This window comes from Mustela nivalis (assembly GCF_964662115.1).
Source record: "Mustela nivalis genome assembly, chromosome: 3".
Taxonomy (NCBI): domain Eukaryota; kingdom Metazoa; phylum Chordata; class Mammalia; order Carnivora; family Mustelidae; genus Mustela; species Mustela nivalis.
Window position 1 is genome coordinate 105,457,095 of NC_139022.1, and position 19,976 is coordinate 105,477,070.

Here is a 19,976-nt window from a genome sequence, read left to right on the forward strand (position 1 = left end):
TTTTTAAAGATTTTATTTATTTATTTGACAGAGAGAAATCACAAGTAGGCAGAGAGGCAGGCAGAGAGAGAGGAGGAAGCAGGCTCCCTGCTGAGCAGAGAGCCTGATGCGGGACTCGATCCCAGGACCCTGAGATCATGACCTGAGCCGAAGGCAGCGGCTTAACCACTGAGCCACCCAGGCGCCCTCTTCGGTAATTTTAACAGCTACTGATGATCATTACCTAGATCTCTGACTTCATTAAAAGTAGTACTATCCCAAAGCACCTATGTGGCCCAGTTGGTTAAGCGACTAACCAAGCCCTGCTTCGGGCTCCATGGTTAGCGAGAAGTCTGCTTGGGATTCTCTCCTTCTCTCTGCCCTTCCCCCAGCTCTCATGCAGGGGCTCTCTCCCCTAAATAAATAAAATCTTAAAAAAAAAAAAAGGTGATACTATCCTATCTTCACTTTTTAGTTGGAATACCTCTTCAGTGAGAAACTTCCCCTCTTAAGTATAGTTACCCTGAGGTATAGTTCATACAGAAAAGGATTATGTACTGGTTTTAAGAATGAGTTGATTTTGTAGTATTCAAAGGTAAGACTAATGAGGTTTCTCAGGTGTCACTGTGAGCTCAGAGATTTTAACTCATTTTATATGCTTCAATTCACTGTAGTTCTTTTTTTTTTTTTTTTAAAGATTTATTTATTTATTTGACAGGCAGAGATCACAAGTAGGGGAAGAGGCAGGCAGAGAGAAAGAAGGAAGCAGGCTCTCTGCTGAGAAGAGAGCCCGATGCAGGGCTCGATCCCAAGACCCTGGGATCATGACCCGAGCCAAAGGCAGAGGCTTTAACCCACTGAGCCATCCAGGCGCCCCTCACTGTAGTTCTTAATGATGCTCAAAGTGTTGTATTTTTGGCCTGTGGAAACTCTTCCTATTGGCTTCTTAGTTCTTTTGATAGGACCCCAAGAACAGTCTCTTCAATAAATGGTGTTGGGAAACCTGAACACACATGCAAAAGAAAGAAATTGTGCCACTCTCATACACCATACACAAAAATCAACACAAAATGGATGAAAAACTTTTAAAACTATCAAATTCCCTAAAGAAAATAAAGGCCATAATCTCCTTGACATCAGTCTTGGTGATGATTTTTGGATCTGACACCAAAAGCAGAGTCAACAAAAGGAAAAAAAAAAAAAAAAAGTGGGACTACATTTAACTGAAAAGCTTATGCACAGCAAAGGAAATAAATAAAATGAAAATACAAGATAGTGAATGATACAAAATATTTCTAAATAATATATCTGAAAAGGGTTTAATATTCAAAATGTATTAATTCATACAACTCAACAGCAAAAAACCCAATCCAATCCAATAAAAAAATGGACAGAGGATCTGAATAGACACTTTTCCAATGACAAAGAGATAACCAACAGGTACATAAGAAGGTATTCAGTATCACTCATCACCAGGGAAATGCAAATTTTTAAAAAATGGGCTATTAACCCCATACTTGTCAGAATGGCTAATACCAAAAGAACAGGAGGGCTGCCTAGGTGGCACAGTTAATCAACTGACTCTGTTTCCACTCAGGTCATGATCTCAAGGTTGTGAGATGGTGCCTGGCATCAGGCTCCATAACAGGTGTGCAGCCTGCTTAAGATTCTCCCTCTCAGGGCGCCTGGGTGGCTCAGTGGGTTAAGCCTCTGCCTTTGGCTCAGGTCATGATCTTAGGGTCCTGAGATTGAGCCCCGCATCCGGCTCTCTGCTCAGCAGGGAGCCTGCTTCCCCCCCTCTCTCTGCCTGCCTCTCTGCCTACTTGTGATCTCTGTCAAATAAATAAATAAAATCTTAAAAAAAAAAAAGATTCTCCCTCTCGTTAAAAAAAAAAAGAACAAGATAATAGCAAGTGTTGGCAAAGATACAGAGAAATTCAAACATTTGTGCACTGTTGATGGGAATGTAAATTGGTGCAGCCACTATAGAAAACAGTATGGGGGCTCCTCATAAATTAAAAACATAAATTAAAAAACAAAACTATCATACAATCCAGCAATTCCACTTCTACATATTTACCCAAAGAAAATGAAACCACTAATTCAAAAAGATAAATGCAGGAGAGCCTGGGTGGCTCAGTCACTTAAGCATCCAACTCTGGTTTTCACTCAGGTCATGATCTCAGGGTCACGAGCCTGAATTGGCTCTGCACTGGGTGTGAAGCCTGCTTAAGATTCTCTCGCCCCCTCTGCCCCACCCCCTACCCAGCGTTTGCATACACTCTCATTTAAAAACAAAAGGTAGGGACGCCTGGGTGGCTCAGTTGGTTAAGCAGCTGCCTTTGGCTCAGGTCATGATCCCAGCATCCTGGGATCGAGTCCCGCATCGGGCTCCTTGCTCCGCGGGGAGCCTGCTTCTCCCTCTGACTCTGCCTTCCACTCTGTCTGCCTGTGCTTGCTCTCGCTTGCTCTCTCTCTGACAAATAAATAAATAAAATCTTAAAAAATAAAAATAAAAACAAAAGGTATGTGAATCCCCATACCTGCAGCATTTGCTACAATAGCCAAGATATGGAAACAATCCAGGCATCCAATGATGGATGAACAGATAAAGAAGTAAGTGATACATGAGCATGTGTGTGCATGCGCGCACAGGCACACTCATATAATAGAACACTCTAGGGGCGCCTGGGTGGCTCAGTGGGTTAAAGTGTCTGCCTTCAGCTCAGATTGTGATCCCAGGGTCCTGAGATTTAGGCCCACATTTTGTTTCCTGTTCAGGGAGCCTGCTTGTGCTCCCCCTGCTTGTGCTCTCTCTCTCTCTCTCAAATAAGTAACTTTAAAAAAAAATACTACTCTAAGGTCACAGAAAAGAATGAAATCTTGCCCTTTGTGGTAACATGGATAGACCCTGAAGAAGGCATTATGCTTTGGGAAATAAGTCAGAGAAAGGCAAATGCTATATGATCTCATTTAGACAGGGAATCTTTTAAAAAAAAAACAACAGGGACACCTGTGTGGCTCAGGTCAAGATCCCAAAGCCCCTCTGGGATCAAGTCCCATACTGGGCTCCTTGCTCAGCAGGAAGCCTGCTTCTCCCTCTGTCTGCTGCTCCCCTTGCTTGTGCTCTCTCTCTGACAAAAAAAAAAAAAAAACCTTTTAAAAAACAACAACAAAAAATTCCAAGCTTACACAGACAGAGGACAGACTGCTGGTAGCCAGAGGCAGGAGAGGAAATGGGGGGAATGGGAAGGTTGGGGGTGGGTGAAATAGGTGATGGAGGTCAAAAGTTATGAGCTTCCAATTATAAAGTATTAGGGATGAAATGTACAGCATGGTAACTCTAATTAATAATTATTGCATATCTGAAAGTTGCTAAGAGTAAATCTTAAAGTGCTCATCACGAGAAAAAAAACTGGAAACGATATACATTGACAGATATTGACTAGACTTACTATGGTGATCATTTCACAATATATACAAATATTCAATCATTATATTGTTACATCTGGAAATATATAATGTTATATGTCAATTACATCTCAATAAAGAAAAGTCTTTTTTAGGCTGCTATAAGTACTTGTGCAAGGAAAAAAAAAAAAAAAAGACCCCCGTAGTCTTTGTTAATTTCCTTTCTTATATAAAAAGGTGTCCCAGGATCCTCTTGTTCATATCTGCCTCAGTCCTATAAACAGCTACTTCTCTTTTTATATGGTTATCTATCTAACATTCCTTTGTTCTTTTTCCCCTTAAAAAAGACTGCAAATTTAACAACTGCATCGTATCTAAAGTGTTTCAGCACATATCCCAGTATTAGAGAGAAAACTGGTATCCAGGAAGTATTTATGAAATTGAACTAAAAAATTATACTCTGTCTCACTGTTCTAAAATTGTCTACTGAGTCAAAAAAAAAGCACCACTGGAAACAAAAAGCACTTACTCCCCTCCCCAAATGATCCAAGGGCATGGGTCAGTCTCATCTTGCTAATTATTCTTTCATGTTATGGGAAGAGGCACATCAGCTGGTGAGTGCTCCTTGTAACAGGGATTCGAAAAAAAGAAAAAAAAATTCTAGAACAGAAAGAATGAGTGTTCTCTATTGCATTTTTTTTCTTATAGTTGGAAATCATTATAGGGTAAAGCATATAATGGCATCTGCTTAATTTAACAAGATTCCAAATTCATGTACAGATGTTTGATCATTTAGAGAAGAAACTGCTATAATTCCTTATAGTCCCCCCTCCCACTAAAGGGTTATATTATACACCCTGTGTCCACAGGGGAATAAATGGTACTTTACACTTCACCATTTCAAGTCACTTTCACACACTGTACTACAGTTAAGCAACCTTGTCTTATGTCAACTTACGTAAATCTTTGAGTTTTACACTACACCACTATAGCTTAGGTCTTCTTCATTGGCTTTTACTGACTGTAAGATTTCTTCATGTATTTTAAGGATTGAATCTATGGAACTTCATTCTTCAAATTCATTATGCTTAGGTACATCCAGGAACTTGAGGGCAGACCAGACATTCCTTTACTGATCTTCACCACTTCATGAAATGGTAAGCACTTCAGTATTTTTCTTACTTGGCGGAGGGTGGGGATAGAGAGGGAGGGAACATGCATGCAGGCAAATGCAGGAGGGAGGAGCAACAGGAGAGGGGCAAGCAGACTCCCTGCTAAGCGTGGAGCCCAACATGGGAATTGATCTCACAACCCCGAGATCATGACAAGAGCTGAAATTTAAAAAGTCAGATGCTTAACCCTGACTGAGCCACCTAGATGCCCCACTTCACAGATAGTCTAACCCACAGATTATCTGTAACTATTTTTAGGCACATTAGTTTTGTTTTAAATAAAATCTTATGGGGGGGGGGGCGCGTGTGGGTGGCTCAATCTTTAAGCGTTTGCTTTCAGCTCAGGTCGTGATCTCAGGATCTTGGGATTGAGCCCTGCATCTGGCTCCCTGCCCAGTGGGAAGCCTCCTTCTCCCTCTCCCACTCCTCCTGCCTGTGTTCCCTCTCTCGCTGTCTCTCTGTCAAATAAATAAATAAAATCTTTTTAAAAAAGACACCATGAACATAGAACTGAGATCTCCGAATTCTAGTATTACACTTACAACACCAGTTAGAAGCTAATAAACATTAAGGATATCCCAAGGGGAATCTTACCTAAGTCCCAAACTTACCTGACTAGGATACCCACAAACACAGAAATGATGCCTGTGCTTTGCTTACCTAGGCAGTAGCAAAAAAGACCTTCTCCTTAAGCTATTATTAAACATCATTAAGAGATTCCTGCTCTTCTATCTATAACCATGGGACCTTAGTATATAACACACAACTCCAAGCTGGGCAAATTCACAAGAATGTTGAATGCTAACAGGGAGAAAGAACAAACATGGACGACTATATCTAGTTGGACACCCTTGTGATAGCTAATACAAATACACTGCCAAAGCTTCAAAACATTTAGTGCCCCAGGAATAGTTTCCATTTGGGGAAAAAAAAAATCACATAAAAATCCTGCCACAAAGCAACAAAACCCCTGTAGTTACAGACTGATCTCAAGGCCACAATGACAGTAAAGGCAGGTATTATCAATGACTATTAGATACTGATCAGCCCAAGGCCCAATTTCTAGGTCTAAATCACAATTGCTTCTTGGCACCCACACAACCCTCCCCACACAAATACCCAATCTTTTAAACTCCAGCTGTGAAAAGTTCTAAATTTCTAACAATTATTAACACACCAGTCACTGAAACAGGGTAAAGATCCCACAGATCATTTTACTGGCTCCCTCTTTCCACTAGGGAAAAAAAATCCCTAGGAATTGTAATTTGGGTCTGCTCTAACTTTAGGCTCTCAACTTCAATTTTCTGCTAGAAGTAGTATATCAGGTCAACAGATGGGTACTGAAAACAATGGAAGAGGACAGAACAAATTAGGAGAAACTAAAAACAGAACTAGCATTCACTATGACACAGGAGCTGTAAATGGTACTAGACACTTTACACAACTTACTTAATCCAGTAGTCCCACAAAAAAGGCAGTATCCCCATTTTATAGATAAACACAAATTCTGCAAGATTTAAGTGACTTGCACAACATAAGGAGCAAAGTCAGGGTTCAACCCTAAGGCTGCCTAGCTCTAGAGATCTTTCCTTTAACAATCCCCCTGACTTCCCTAAGAGTCATAGGGTACAGCCCTTAGGAAATCTTCCCACAACCATTTCTCCCCTGCTTTCTTCACCTTGGCTATTCTTAAAACTGGCCTGCACATTAGCAACCAATAATTTCATTCTGTACCTAACAACACTGTGTTCTCAAGTTGCTATTGGTACTTTCAACATCATCAAAACAATTCTTCTTCTCTTCCCCATCTCCACCCATAACTAGGAATGTTATCTACACCCCAGTATTTAACTTTATTATTTAACATTAGACCTAGAGAAGAACTTCTGAGGTCAAGTAACAAATCCTTCATTTTCCAGAAAAGGACAACCTGTGCCAAGAGAGGCTATATATCTACCCTTATCATATGTCATTTTGAAAAAATCTGTATCAGTCTTATGTCACAAGAGGTTCTTCCTGAACACTGATGGTCATGGCTGCATTCATAAAGCCTCCTCCTTGCTGAAGGAAATATCATCCCTGTTCTATTCCTTTCAAATCTCTTCTGCTAGAAATCAATGCCAGTATTTGCCACTAAGACACTGGTTTTCAATTCCAAATGCAGAGATGGTGAATTTACAGTAATGAGGCAAGTAAGCTTTCGGAGCTACATATAAACTATCTGGAATTAGAACATTCTAAGAAACAAGTTACATATCTCAGTAATTATGAAGTCTGAATGATTCAAATGCTGACAAACAGTAATTCTGACATGTCACCATCTTATTTCAGGATAATCACCTATAAAAGCAAGCCTATGAGGTGGTCTAGAAAGCCATGAAATATTGACCTGAAAAAATGCCATAAACATAAAAATGAAGAGATGTAGATCAAGAGAACCAAGTGAAAAAAGTAGGAATTGGGGTAAAGGAAATGAAGTAGGGAAAAGCTTGGGACATGGTACACATCCAGTCAGTAACAGTGTTTATTATTATTTACTTTAGAAGGTGCATTACTAAGCACAGTGAATGACACACAAAAGTACAATAAATACTATGTAATGAATGAACATATGCCATGAATTACAAAATGGTACCTAAAGAAGAGATACTATCCTGGGAATTCATTTGCTGGGGAAGAAACATTTCCTGCAGGAAATGTGTCCTCACCCTATGGCAACAGAGGTAATGGAGTTGCTGCTTGATAAAATGCACTGGGCACTGAACATGAAGTCTAGAAGTCATAAACTAGCTATGTGACTCAGAGCAAGTCTCTTTCACCGTTCTTTGCCTCAGTTTCCCTATCTATAAAATGGGGATAATACCCCCATCTTAAAGGTGTGAGCAAAGTTGAGATAACATGAAAAAGGACTCAAAGCAAACATAAATGCAACTGCCTGACATCTCCACTTGCATGTCTCAAAATTTAATATGCCCAAGAGGAAATTTTCAATCATCCCTCAAAACCTGCTCTTCATATTTCCCATCTCAGTAAGTGCAACCATTTCCACACTCTGGGAACATTCTTCCTTTCTCCAGATCCAATCCATCATCCAGTACTATCCATTCTAACCCCCTTTATATCACTGACTTCTATCTGCACTATCATCACCCTAAGTCTAAGCTACAATTATCTCTCACATGAATGACTGCAGCAGCCAAAACGATCTCTAAGCTTCTACTTCTGCTCTCTCTTATCCACAGAACCATCTCCTTAAAAACGTAACTGTCCATAAATGTCATTTCCCTACCTCTATAAATCCTTTAAGATGTCCATTGTTCTTAAGAGAAGAGGCCAAACTCCTAAACCTGGCTTTCAAGACCCTACATGATCTGTCCTGTCTCCACCTCAAGCTACTTTACCCATTCCTGAAACTGTTCCAGCATACTGGCTTTTCAAGCACACACTTTTTTTTTTTTTTTTTTTTAATGTTTTATGCTTTCTGGCAAACCCCTATTCATTCTTTGGGTCTCATTCCAAAATCAGGCCCTTTTATTACACTCTCACAGCATTTCCGGGTATTTATGCAATTATTTTATGATACAAAAGTATACAATCACAAATGGTTATAAACCCAACGAAACTGAAAGCTCCACTAAGGTAAGCACTGTTATATCCAGTTCACCTTAGCATCCTCAGGAAAACTGACTCTAGCACAGTTTGGCCCCAAATATTTGAACAAATCCAACTGAGGTGAAGAGAGACATAGTCAACTAAAAGTTATAATTCAAAAAGATAAAGTTCTAACTTATATAGCCGCCCATTTTGCTTCAAACTCTCCTCACCTCCACTCTCAAAACCTCACACCAAACGATCCGTGGCCTCAGATACCTCACGGTTTCCAATCTCGCGTAGCCCCTGCTTTCCCCTCCCGTCCCCACAAAATCCCAGGTTCAAAATGAACCCATGTGAGCAGCAGGCGAGACGCAACGCGCCTCTTTTGCCTTTGCGGGTGGCGCGTCCCGGACCACCTGGGGAAAATTTCCTAATCCACACACCCGGGCTGGAAGGCTAAAAACTAACTCGTCCGCGCAACAGTGACGCACGTCGGCCGACGAGCACTTTGCCAGGTATGAAGCCACGAAGTTTGAGGCGTTTCTTTAAGACTCCTCAGGCGCAATTCAAATCACGAGTCCCAGCCCGATCGTCTAGCCGCGTGTCGTAGATTTTCAGATGCCCATTCCATCCACCAAAGAGGGACGGAAAAGACGTTTTCCGTCTCGCCCTCTAGAAAACACCCCCCATTGGAGGCCGGCGGGTCGCTAAATAAATCCTCGCGAGAGCCACCGGCTTCCGCCCGCTTCCTGCACCGGGCTAGCCGGACCGGAAGGAAGGCGGTACTTCCCCGCCCCGGGCCCTACCTCACAGGGCCGCGCGGCCCCAGATGCGACCAATCAGCAAGCTCATTGTAGGCCGTGGCGCGGACAGCCAATGGCAAGTCGCGGCGCGCGCAGAGCTTCCTCTCTTCCGCACCGGCCCCCTCCTTTCCGCCCGCCGACTTCCACTCAGCCTCTGGCGGAGGAAGTGATGTCACAGGCCCCATGTGAGCGGATTGCAACACATGCAGCTGCCTGGAGAGAGGGAGCCGGTGTCCTACGTCAGAGCCGCCGCCGCGGAGCCGCCGCCGGGGAGGAGCAGCCGCTGCCGCCCAGGACTGGGCCCTTAGGTAAGCCGAGGGAGGGAGAGGCCAGCGACCGCCGCGGCGGGCCGCGCGAGGCGGGAAGAAGAGGGCCTCTTGGGGGTGGCTAGGAAGGGGGCCGCTCTGCCCCAGCGGCGGCGCTAACTCTGTGGTCTTGGTGTCTCCGGGCCCCGCCGGGCCGCTCTAGGGAGGAGGAGGCGAGAAGATGGCGGACGACCCCAGTGCTGCCGACAGGAACGTGGAGATCTGGAAGATCAAGAAGCTCATCAAGAGCTTGGAGGCGGCCCGCGGGTGAGCGCCGCGTCCGGCCCCCCCGTGCTCTCTTGGTTCCCGGACCCCTCAGGATGGCCGCCCCCGCGCCGCATGGCCGGATGAGGAGAACCAGGCACTAGTCAACTCCCGCCTTCTGGATCTCTGGGTAGTAGCCCCCGACTCAGGGGCAAGGGTCTTCGCGGTTGGCCGGGGAAGGGGTCCTTCTCCTGCTTCGGGGTAAGGGGCCCCGCTCCCGGGGTTCGGACCCCTTGACTCCCTCGTGGAAGGCCATTGCTACTTTTGAATCTCTCTCTGGCCCTTGAATCAAGCACCTCCGTCTTCGAGCTCCAGTTGCTGCCACCCTACTTGGGTGCTGTTGGGGGAAAGAGCTCGGCCTTCCTTTCTGAACGTCGTTCCCTAATTTCCTCTCTTCAGGTTTCTCAGCCAGGTCTCATTAAAATGGCCTCCCCCTCCCGGTCTTCTGAACCGGGTCGGTGAAGTTTGGATGGGACGGGAAGGAGGAGAGGTGGCCAGGGACAGCCTCTTTCTGCCTTTCCTTGATATCTCTGGGTTTTCCACCTCTTCCGAGATGACTTCCCCCAAGTCCTCCAGTTACCCCGGAGGTTCCTGGTGTTAGCTGTTGAAGTACCCACCTATGAAATGAAAATGCCAACGTGGGGGGGGTGGGGCAGAGAGGAGATTTTGGTGGACGAATCCGCATCTGTATATACATGAGAAACAGGGTTATGGGGCCATTGATGTGAACTGTTAACTACGGGGTCCTTTTTGGCCTCTCTCTGGAACTTTCAGGGATAGTAGAGCCTAATGTACTAATGCTTGTTGAAGTTTAGAACTGAATTAGGTGGGCTTTGGGTCTCCTTTTGTAAATTTTGTGGGTATATACTATGGGAAGGTTAGATAGAAACTGGCTGTATATGCCTCTTTTTTTTTTAAGTTAAAATTATTCGTTTGGAGAAGGTGTGTCAGGTATTCCCATTTTCTTAGTTTGTTTATTTTGTTCTTTTCCCAGTTAAGGAACTTTTTGCTTACAGGAAGTGGCTCAAAAAAAAAGTGTTTGGAACATTACATATTTGTATGTCTGAGCATTCTTAGAATAGCAGGGTGCCTTGCCCCAGGCCATGTTGAAAATTTGTTTTGAACACAGGAATTGGACATTCTGGTTTCCAGCCCAGGTTTGTCATCATTTGCTTGATTTGCAGTGATAGAATTAATCAAGCTTTTAATTGTTACTACATGAAATAAAGTGTGCTTAGTTACATGGAAGGCCCAGAGTTGTTAAATTGGTTTTGCTGTTGTGTTTTCTTATTAAATTAGTGACAGTTCTGCTTGAAATTAAGCTTCTGAAAGTTTGGCTATCCATTCAGTGACTTGGGCTTTTGCTAACTCTTTACCTAGTATAAATTGAAGATGGCGGCTTATTTTTAATTTTTTTAAGTTTGTTTCTTTGAATGTAATAAAATAGATCTTTTTAATAATCTTACAGGAACTTGAACACACACAGTTTTTTTGCCTCATGGTAGAATAATTATTCTCCCAAGTGTGAACATATACTGGAGGGGTAGTACAGGTCATGACTCCTTATGTGTGATGTACTGTCAGGAATTAGATTAGTTTCACTAGGATCTTCTGTTGTATTACTTTTAATTGAGTATGGCTTTTATGGATTTTTGTTGCAGTGATTAAAGTTTGATATGACCTGTAGATTTGTTCTTGTATGTCTTTACGTTGGAGGCAGTGTCACACATTAGAATCTGCATACATTACATTCTCTGAAAAACTCTTAAGATGTGAATTTATGACTGTAATTTGACTGTTGTCTGAGTGTAGTAACATTAAAAATAACATTCTATGTAGTAACAGCATTCCCTTCTAGTGCATGATGAAGGAAGCTTATTCTCTGATTTGCTCATAGCCATGTTACCTAGCTACTTGAAACTCTTCAGCTACCGTTTAAAGCTTTTAGAGGCTTTATCTCTTTTATTAGCACAGTTCAGTCAAGTTGAAAGCACATCAAAAATGAGGTTCTCATGCACAACTTTGCTTCTAAGTGATGGGGTTAGTGTGGACATTTTAGACAAGGATTAAGCTGTCTAAAATAGCTGGAAAGTGGTCTTCATTTAAACAAATAATATGGTTGATAATCATGTCCTACTTTGCTTTTATTGAGGATTTGGTTGCATGTTGATCCCATGAAAATTTTAAATCTTTTGCCATCTCTGGGTATTGGTGAGGAGCCACAACTGTATTCAGTTTGGCTCAGAAGTTTCCCGGTATATACCAAATTCTTTTAGTGAGTAGAAGATTCCTGTTCTTGGCTGAATTGTATTAAAGTCAGCTCAGATTATTATAGTGTACGGTAAAAAATATTTTGCCTAATGCTAAAATATTTTAAGGAGAAATGTAATGATCTTTAAAGACAAACTGGATGACAGAATGAATCTTTGTGTGCTGGTGTTTGGGGGTAGTCTTTGGGTTTAAGGAGAAAACTGATGTGTTCAAGCATGGTTATTAGCACTAAGTGAAACTTAGTGGTGGATTAATAGAATAGTTTTTGAAATGTTTTTTTGTTTGGGTTGTTTTGTTTTTTTGTTTGGGGTTTTCCTTGTTTGGTTTGTTTTTTAACCCTTTTAGCATTGTAGAATTCTGGGCACGAAAATCATATTGGTTTGTTTTTAACAGTAACTGTAAGGTATGCTTATAGTTAACCAAAAGAGTAATTTTTTGAAATTGAGAGTCAGTTTATGATTATCTTTAGATAATATCACTTAAATGTAGCTTAAAAAGGGAACCATTGCAAAATGGACTCAGTAATTAAGTACATCTGAACAAAGTGAGATTTCTAAGCACAATAATTATTGGGTGCTTAGTATATTATAGACACTGTGTTAAGTAACACACTATTTGATTTAATCCTCAAAAGAAATACTGCCACCTTTTGATAGCTAAGGCACCTGAGGTGAGAGGTTAAATAACTTGGTATCTGAAGTGTAGCAGAGCCCAGGCCTTGAACGAATATGTTACGAAGTGCAATGAATGTATGTTATGTTTTCTGAAAATACAAGACCGGAATGACTCAGATTGTAATCTAAGCTACAACAGACTATTTTATTTTTAAGAATTTTACTTATTTATTGAGAGAGAGAAGCAAACTCCCTACTGTGCACAGAGCCCAATATGAGGCTCAGCTAAGTCTCACAACCCTGAGATCACGACCTGAGCTGAAACCAAGAGTCACATGCTCAACCAACTGAGACATACAGGTGCCCCTATAACAGGCTATCTTAATGTTGTGGAATAGCACTTGTAAGAACCAAAATGGTTAAAAGAGGGAACTTGGAGTCTTTGTAGTCCACATCATACTTAATTTTCTGAGTTGAAAGAAGTGTTACACGTAGATCTTAAATTTAAGTTTGTGGAATATACTTATTTAGTTTCATAAAAGTCTGGTTGAATGTTAGTTTCTTTGTGCGTTAATAAAATAACCTGCCACTTCTTTTGATATACTAAGTCCCACTTGAAGTTAGTGGAAGTTCTTCCTGGTTTATGATTGCTCGTAGTACATTCTCCACCATTGGCTTAATGAGGACAAATGTGTACATAAGCCAGAACTGGAACCAGGGCCATGTGAATGGAACTGTGGTTGTGGATAGTTAGGATAAGGAACTAAAGTAGGTAAATATGTTTTACAAGAAAGGAGAGTGGGAAATTTTGGTCGTTTTTTCCTACTAATGTTTTCTGACCCAGCAAGAAGTAGCTCCAGATACAAGGCTGGAAGATTTATAGTTTTCAGGGAATAAAATCATTGCCAGAGCCTGTTCTGGCCAAGGACGGTGGTAAATGTGACAAACAGACCAGGATAATTTGGGTTAAGTTGCATCTGTGGGTGTTAGAATATTTTTCGACTTACCTTGACCAGAGAACCTTGTATATTTCAAAAATAATGAAGGCTTAGTCAGATAACCCATCTTTGAAGATCTGCACAGTTTGTTAACTTTGAGTCTTATGGGTGTTTGGGGGGCATTTTTAAATCTTACTGTTTAGTTTAAAAGAACTTGTAGATATTTTGACTTTGAAGAAAATAGAAATATCCTAGTTAACATGACTGCCTTTCCCTCCCTGAAATATTCAGCTTCTTTTCTCCTCTACTCTAAGGAGTTCTGATACCTGATTGGGGGGGCAATCCCCCACACCAAGCAGTTCTGTAACTCTTAGTGGACAGCAGCTGTGGGTGTCCTACAATTTAATCTAATTCTGGCACTACATAAAGTTAGTATCTGATCCCATAAAGTAAAGTGCTCAGTCCTACAAGATTGTACCCATTTGTGTTAAGTCTGGGCCTCTCCTATTTCTGACCTATAGCCTTTAAATTGGGGATTTAATAATTTGCTAGAATGGCCCACAGAACTTAGGGAAGCACTTCACTTATGTCCACTGTCCTTTTTTATGAGTATATATACAAATGAAGAATACATAAGGTGAGGTCCAGAAGCATCTGAGTACAGGAGCTTCTGTTTCTTTGGAACTGGGGAGTATTTCCTGGGCTTACCAACCCAGAGGTTCATTAACTCTTGTTCAAGGCTTTATAGAACTTAATCTGCAGACTCCGTTGACACCACAAACCTTTCCTAGAGGGCTGTGGATGGAGCTGAAAATTCCAACCCTTAGTTACCTCATCTTTCAGGTGACCTCAGTGGCCCCACCCTAAGTCACTTTATTATAAACTGAGGTGTACTCCACAGAAATTCCTTGGGAATGACAAAACCCATCACCCAGGAAATTCTTTTTTTTTTTTTAATAATTTTTTATTTTTTATAAACGTATTTTTATCACCCTTAGGAAATTCTAAGGGCTTTAGAAGCTCTGTCAAAAGCCATGGACAAAGACCAAATATATTTCTTATACCACATAACCATTTTTTTAACATCTCTACTAAATTCCTCACATGTTGAATTAAAAGTAGTTTTGTGAGGGGGGGCACCTGGGTGGCTCAGTGGGTTAATAAGCCTCTTGCCTTCGGCTCAGGTCATGATCTCAGGATCCTGGGATCAAGTCCCGCATCGGGCTCCCTACTCAGCGGGGAGCCTGCTTACCCCTCTCCCTCTGCTGCTCCCCCCACCTGTGCTCTTTCTTTCTCTCACTCTCTGTCAAATAAATTCTTTAAAAAAAAAAAAAAAAAGTAGTTTTGTGAGGGGTGCCTGGGTGGCTCAGTTGGTTCAAGTGTGTGACTCTTGATCTCAGGGTTAGGAACTTAAACCCTGTGTAGGGGGGCGCCTGGGTGGCTCAGTGGGTTAAGCCTCTGCCTTCTGCTCGGGTCATGATCCCAGGGTCCTGGGATCAAGCCCCACATTGGGCTCTCTCAGCCGGGAGCCTGCTTCCTCCTTTCTCTCTGCCTTTCTGCCTATTTGTGATTTGTCTGTCAAATAAATAAATAAAATCTTTTAAAAAGGGGGGGGGGAGAAACCCTGTGTAGGACTCCATGCCCCAATATGGAGCCGCCTTAAAAAGAAAATAATTTTGTGAGATTACAGTCTAGGCTTTTTTTAACAAATAATATGGATGGACTATTGATATGATTTGGATCAATTAAAGTATATCAAATGTGTTTGAATACCTTCCCCAAATAAGAATTGTTGGTTAATAGAACATTTACCTAAATGATACATGGAATGTTCTCAAAGCCATGAGCTTTAGGTACTTTAATTTTTAATTAAGTTCTCCGTACGTTAAAGGGCTGCTTATAATTAAAGTGATACCAGAATATTCAGGCTTTTAGAGAGGTTTTTTTTTTTTCCCCTCCCATTCTCTTCTGCGTAAAACCTACCACCCCCAAGAAAAGTCAAGAATTAGAATGTTTTTAATTTCTTGGGAAGAGATGAATGTAGACCAGAGTACAGCTACAGACCGAGGTCTTGGTGGCCTCTCATGAAGAGGTCATGAAACAGATGCCACTAACAGGTCTGAGCCATGAGAAGGAAAAAGATAAAGGGAAGAAGGAGAGAGTATATTTTATGGTAGTGTCCTTGAGGCAACTCCCGAGTGTCATAGTTTGCTTTCCTCAACCCAGAACTAGTTCTAACAGCCCTTGTATTCAGGAATAGTGTTCTGTGCACTGTGAACCTAATGAACAATTACTGTCTTTGAATGTCAACTCTTGACAGACTTCTCATTGTAATAGCAGATACCCTTCCAGGAAAGGAAGGCTTACTGTGGACATACTCCTAGGAAAGCGCAGTACCTAATTAGAGTAACATTTAAAGCCAAATGCCCTTTGGGTTATAGGTGTGTCTGTCTTACCCCTCCTCCCCTGACCAGTTGGACCCTTTTAGCATTAGGAGAGGGCCCTTTTTCTTAGACCTAGGGTTAAGAGTGTGCCCATTGTGGCCCCTTGTGCTGGATGTTCTGTTGTGAGAAAACTTAAAATAAGTTTGGTGTCATGGTTGAATGGTCTTACATCCTTCTTTAAGATTCAGAAGGAAAAATTAGTATCTTTTCCGTAGACCCATAGCTGGAACTGTCCCAACTGAGAACATGGAGAGCAGAAATTTCTTCAGAGTCCAGTGAATTTTCTAGGGATCTCAGAACAGAACCCTTTCATAGGATACATTCTAAAGGGATTTCTTAATTCTTCAGCAGCCTCTTACCTTAATGAGAGCGAGAAGGGATTAGAGGGGTTCATGGTTCTTCTTTCCAACATATTGGAAATTAGGTTTCTTGTGGGCACTTTCCTCAAAGAACATGAAGGCTCCCTTTGGTAACAACTTTATCTCAAGCCACCGTGTGGACACAGTTTAAACCCTTGCCTGCTGTCTGTTAAGTTGGAAACTTCCTGGGTGCCTGGGTGGCTCAGTCGTACGTGTCTGCCTTTGGCTTGGGTCATGATCCCAGGGTCCTGGGATTGAGCCCCACATCAGGCTCCCTGCTCAGCAGGAAGCCTGCTTCTCCCTCTCCCACTCTCTTGCTGTCTCTCTCTGTCAAATAAATAAATAAAACTTCCCTTTTTTCTTATTTTTAAACCTTTTTTTCCTTTGAATATAAGTGAATGAAAATTAAGTTTTTTGCTTTTTTCTCACCTCCCCCTAAACATCATTGAGTTTAAGAGCCATAATTTCGTTATCATTCATGATACAAAGATGAAAACAGATTTGACTCTTTAATATTATACATTGATCACATTTACTGTGCTTTAATCCAGCCCTTTCTCTTTCATCTACTTAATTTGTATGTAATGGGTGCATATAAGTATTCATGTGTTTGCTTTCATTTTTTTTTAAAGCCTCCAAGTTCTGTATCTTTAACAGCAATTTTCAGATCCAGAGTTTTCATCCTGCTTATGCTTTGTCTCGTGTCACCATCCTTCCTGTCCATTTCAGAGGACTTGACATTTTCAGATACCTGGCAACTGCCTCTTGTTGTGCGGATAACTTGGGGATATTGGGCCCATGCTCTTCTGTTTTCATATTTTCATTTGATCCTCTAAGGTCTCCTTTAGAAGAGTGATCCTAGTCAAAATAAAAGATTGTCTTTTCCCTACCATGTTTGGGGCCTTCAGATGAGATTTTTCCCCCAAACTCACATCTAAGGTATATGAAAAATGAAGCCCGCAAATGCATTTTTACTACTAACCAGTCAACTTACAAGCTTCATCAAATATCTGCTGTAAGTTAGACATTGGACATTTGGAAGAAATGTGTAATACAATGAGAGCATGGTCTGACACACAACCGTGGATTGATGATATGAGCCATTTCCAGAACTAGATAACACAGTACATGTTGAAGTGGGCATAGTGTAAACAGATGATTAGGGTCTTGAATGAGGTGTTGGACGTTGTCAGAAACCAAAAGAGAGATTGTGTAACTGCTCCAGCAAATTTCCTAGGGGAGGCAATTGTCATAGAATGTTACCTAGGCCAGTAGTAGTATTTGGCTGATAAAGTATCTTTGATACAGTAGTGGAGTGGAGCTGTAACTGATCTGCAGCTTTGAAATTGTAATTGACATTCATTCCTGATTGAAAGCCAGTTAGTCTAAAATTAGATCCAAGAGCTTTGTGTTGGTTGATGGTTGGTGAGCTGTCAGGGTATTGAAATAGCACAGAGCATTTGTGCATGTGTGCCTTGTTCGTAAAGTTGCCATGACAGAGCTGAAGACAGTCCCAACAGTTTGCCTTTCAACCTAAATAAACCTTAGTTTGCAAGTAGCGAAAATGTGCTGATCTCCAAACAGGAATTCCTTAATACCTCTGGATATTTTTAGCTTTTTTACTAAAAAAAGAGTTTTCTTCCTTTCTTGGCTACCCCCATTTTCTGGCATCTTCTGGCCTTCCACTTAAGCAAGGAGGAGCCTCAGGAAGGACAGGGTTAGAGGTTCATGACTGAGGTATGTTTTAGTAAAGTAATAAAACTAGTTTTCTGAAGATGAATTGAATAGCAACTATTTTGACTCTTCACGACAGCTCTTTGAGGAAACTACTACAACCGTTAAATGGATGAAGAAATTGAAATACAGAAAGGTTAGGTAGCTTGTGTCTTACCACAACCTAGTAAGGGGCAGTGCAAGATTTTCTGTTCCCACATTTCTGGTTTCAGAGCCTGTGATCCTATTATACCACACTGCCTTGCTCTTTGAGTGAAATTTCTTTTGCTAAGTATAAACATCTTCCATTCCCTTTTGAAAGGACTCTTGTCCAAGGAGGTTTGCATTTTACTGGAGGGAGCAGGTGTGCTGGATATAGGAGCAAAGATAAAAGGAAAACAGGCATGCTTTTTTGCATATCTACCCAAGGAAGAACTTGGGAACCAAACATAATCTTAATGAGCATCAATGGTGAGAGAAATAACTTGCTCTTAAATCCTTCCCCAGAAGTTCATTTTGTGTATTAGAACAGTAACAGGAGGGCGGTGGCTTTTGTTTTATTTGAAAAATACTTGCATTGTGGTAAAGAAACATTAGGTGAACTGTCTCATTTATAGGATCCCGTGTAGAACACTGGCCCCTAAATCTGGTTGTGATTGATAATCAAGGCTTTGCCTTGATGTATGAATACTGGAGAAAGTTTCCAGCTTCTGCTGGTCCTTGGTGGAACATTCTACTAGGTTAGCTTTTGTGAAGGTGTTAAATTTTTTAAAATATTTTTTAATTAATTTATTTTTTTAGAGCAGGGGTCAGAGGGAGAGAGAGAGAATCTTAGGCAGGCTCCACACCCACGATGGAGCCCAATGCAGGGCTTGATCTCACAATCCTGAGATGATGATTTGAGCTGAAAACAAGAGTTGTACGCTGTACCAGCTGAGCCACCCAGGCGCCACTATAATTTTTCTTTTCAAGACAAAATAAATGCCTATAACTGTAGAAAAGTACACCAGATACATGCATTTTTGTTTTGGATGACTAAGTAATAGTGCTGTTAAGCATAAAATACTAAAATGAACCTTTGTAAACTTTCTGCTGGAAATTTTTGCTGGAACAGGTGAGTTATTCTATTCTCTATGATAGAAGCTGCTTTAGTGTCTCGGTATGTTCAGATCTTGTGCTTTGTCCCCTCTGGTAATGGCATCTGACCTGAGGTCAGTTGGATAAACCAATTTCAAGTAACTCTGTCTAGCCTTTTGAACAGTAACAGAATCCACCCTCCTCCTTTGGTATTCTGCAAGCTCTTTATAAAAGGCAGCCCCATCCGCCTCTAACCAGTATCAGAGATGATAGAGTCTGGGGGGGGGGGGGCAGCAGCAGGCCATTAAGTTGAGGATCAACAAAATTAAGGATAGCAAAAGAAGACTCTTTGGAAGTATTGGTTTTATTTTATTAAAGACTATGGTTTTGGGGTTTTGGCAAAGCTAAAGCTAAAGCAGTCATTTCTATGCAAGTGTTAGCTCCTCTCCAAAGCTAGCAAATTTTTCATTGGTATTTTGTATGGTAGTTTAGAATAAATCTCTGGTGTTGGTATAGAAGAGACTATATAGGGAAGATCTTATTTCTCACATTGAGAATTAACCGTTTGTTTATTTATCAAATTCATGTGCTATAATGATTTGTGCCCTTAATCTTATATAGACAGTATAAGCAGCATGTTATTTCAGTTTTCGATACTTGGTGGAAGAGAAAATGGGGTTAGATCTTTGAAGTTACTGATAACCAGACAGAAGTAGTGACTGACTGTGGGTTATATCAAAATAATGTGAACCCATACCATAGTATAGGATGAAGCTATTCAAGCTTTTATATAATAAAATTTTTTTAAGGTTCAGAGGGTAATGGATTTCTGTATTTCTCTCTTAGGATAAATTACAAAACCATTTCTAGTGTTCTAGCCTTATTATTTTGAACTGCATTTTTGGTTTGTTTCATTTGTTCTGTTGGAAGATTTGGTAAGACCTTTAATCCAAGTAACATAATTACCACCTACCAAAAGTTACCTTTTATTTCTGGACTTAACTCAGTTTTTTTTGTTTGTTTGTTTGTTTT

At 41.2% G+C, this 19,976-nt stretch overlaps 1 protein-coding gene across 2 annotated transcripts in view; it reads left to right on the top strand.

The window, feature by feature from the left end:
• Positions 1-9,109: 9,109 nt before the first annotated feature.
• The window catches only part of ETF1 (eukaryotic translation termination factor 1), a 31,743-nt gene continuing 20,876 nt past the window's right edge, over positions 9,110-19,976 (top strand). The window contains exons 1-2 of one of the 2 annotated variants that reach the window (XM_082725579.1): positions 9,110-9,267; positions 9,428-9,658. Coding sequence is in view for 1 of the 2 variants with exons in the window: in XM_082725578.1 (XP_082581704.1) it covers positions 9,446-9,531 (86 nt within the window). In the remaining variant the exon portion in view is untranslated. The remainder of the gene's footprint in view (positions 9,268-9,427; positions 9,659-19,976) is intronic. The other variant, XM_082725578.1, reaches the window with a different exon arrangement.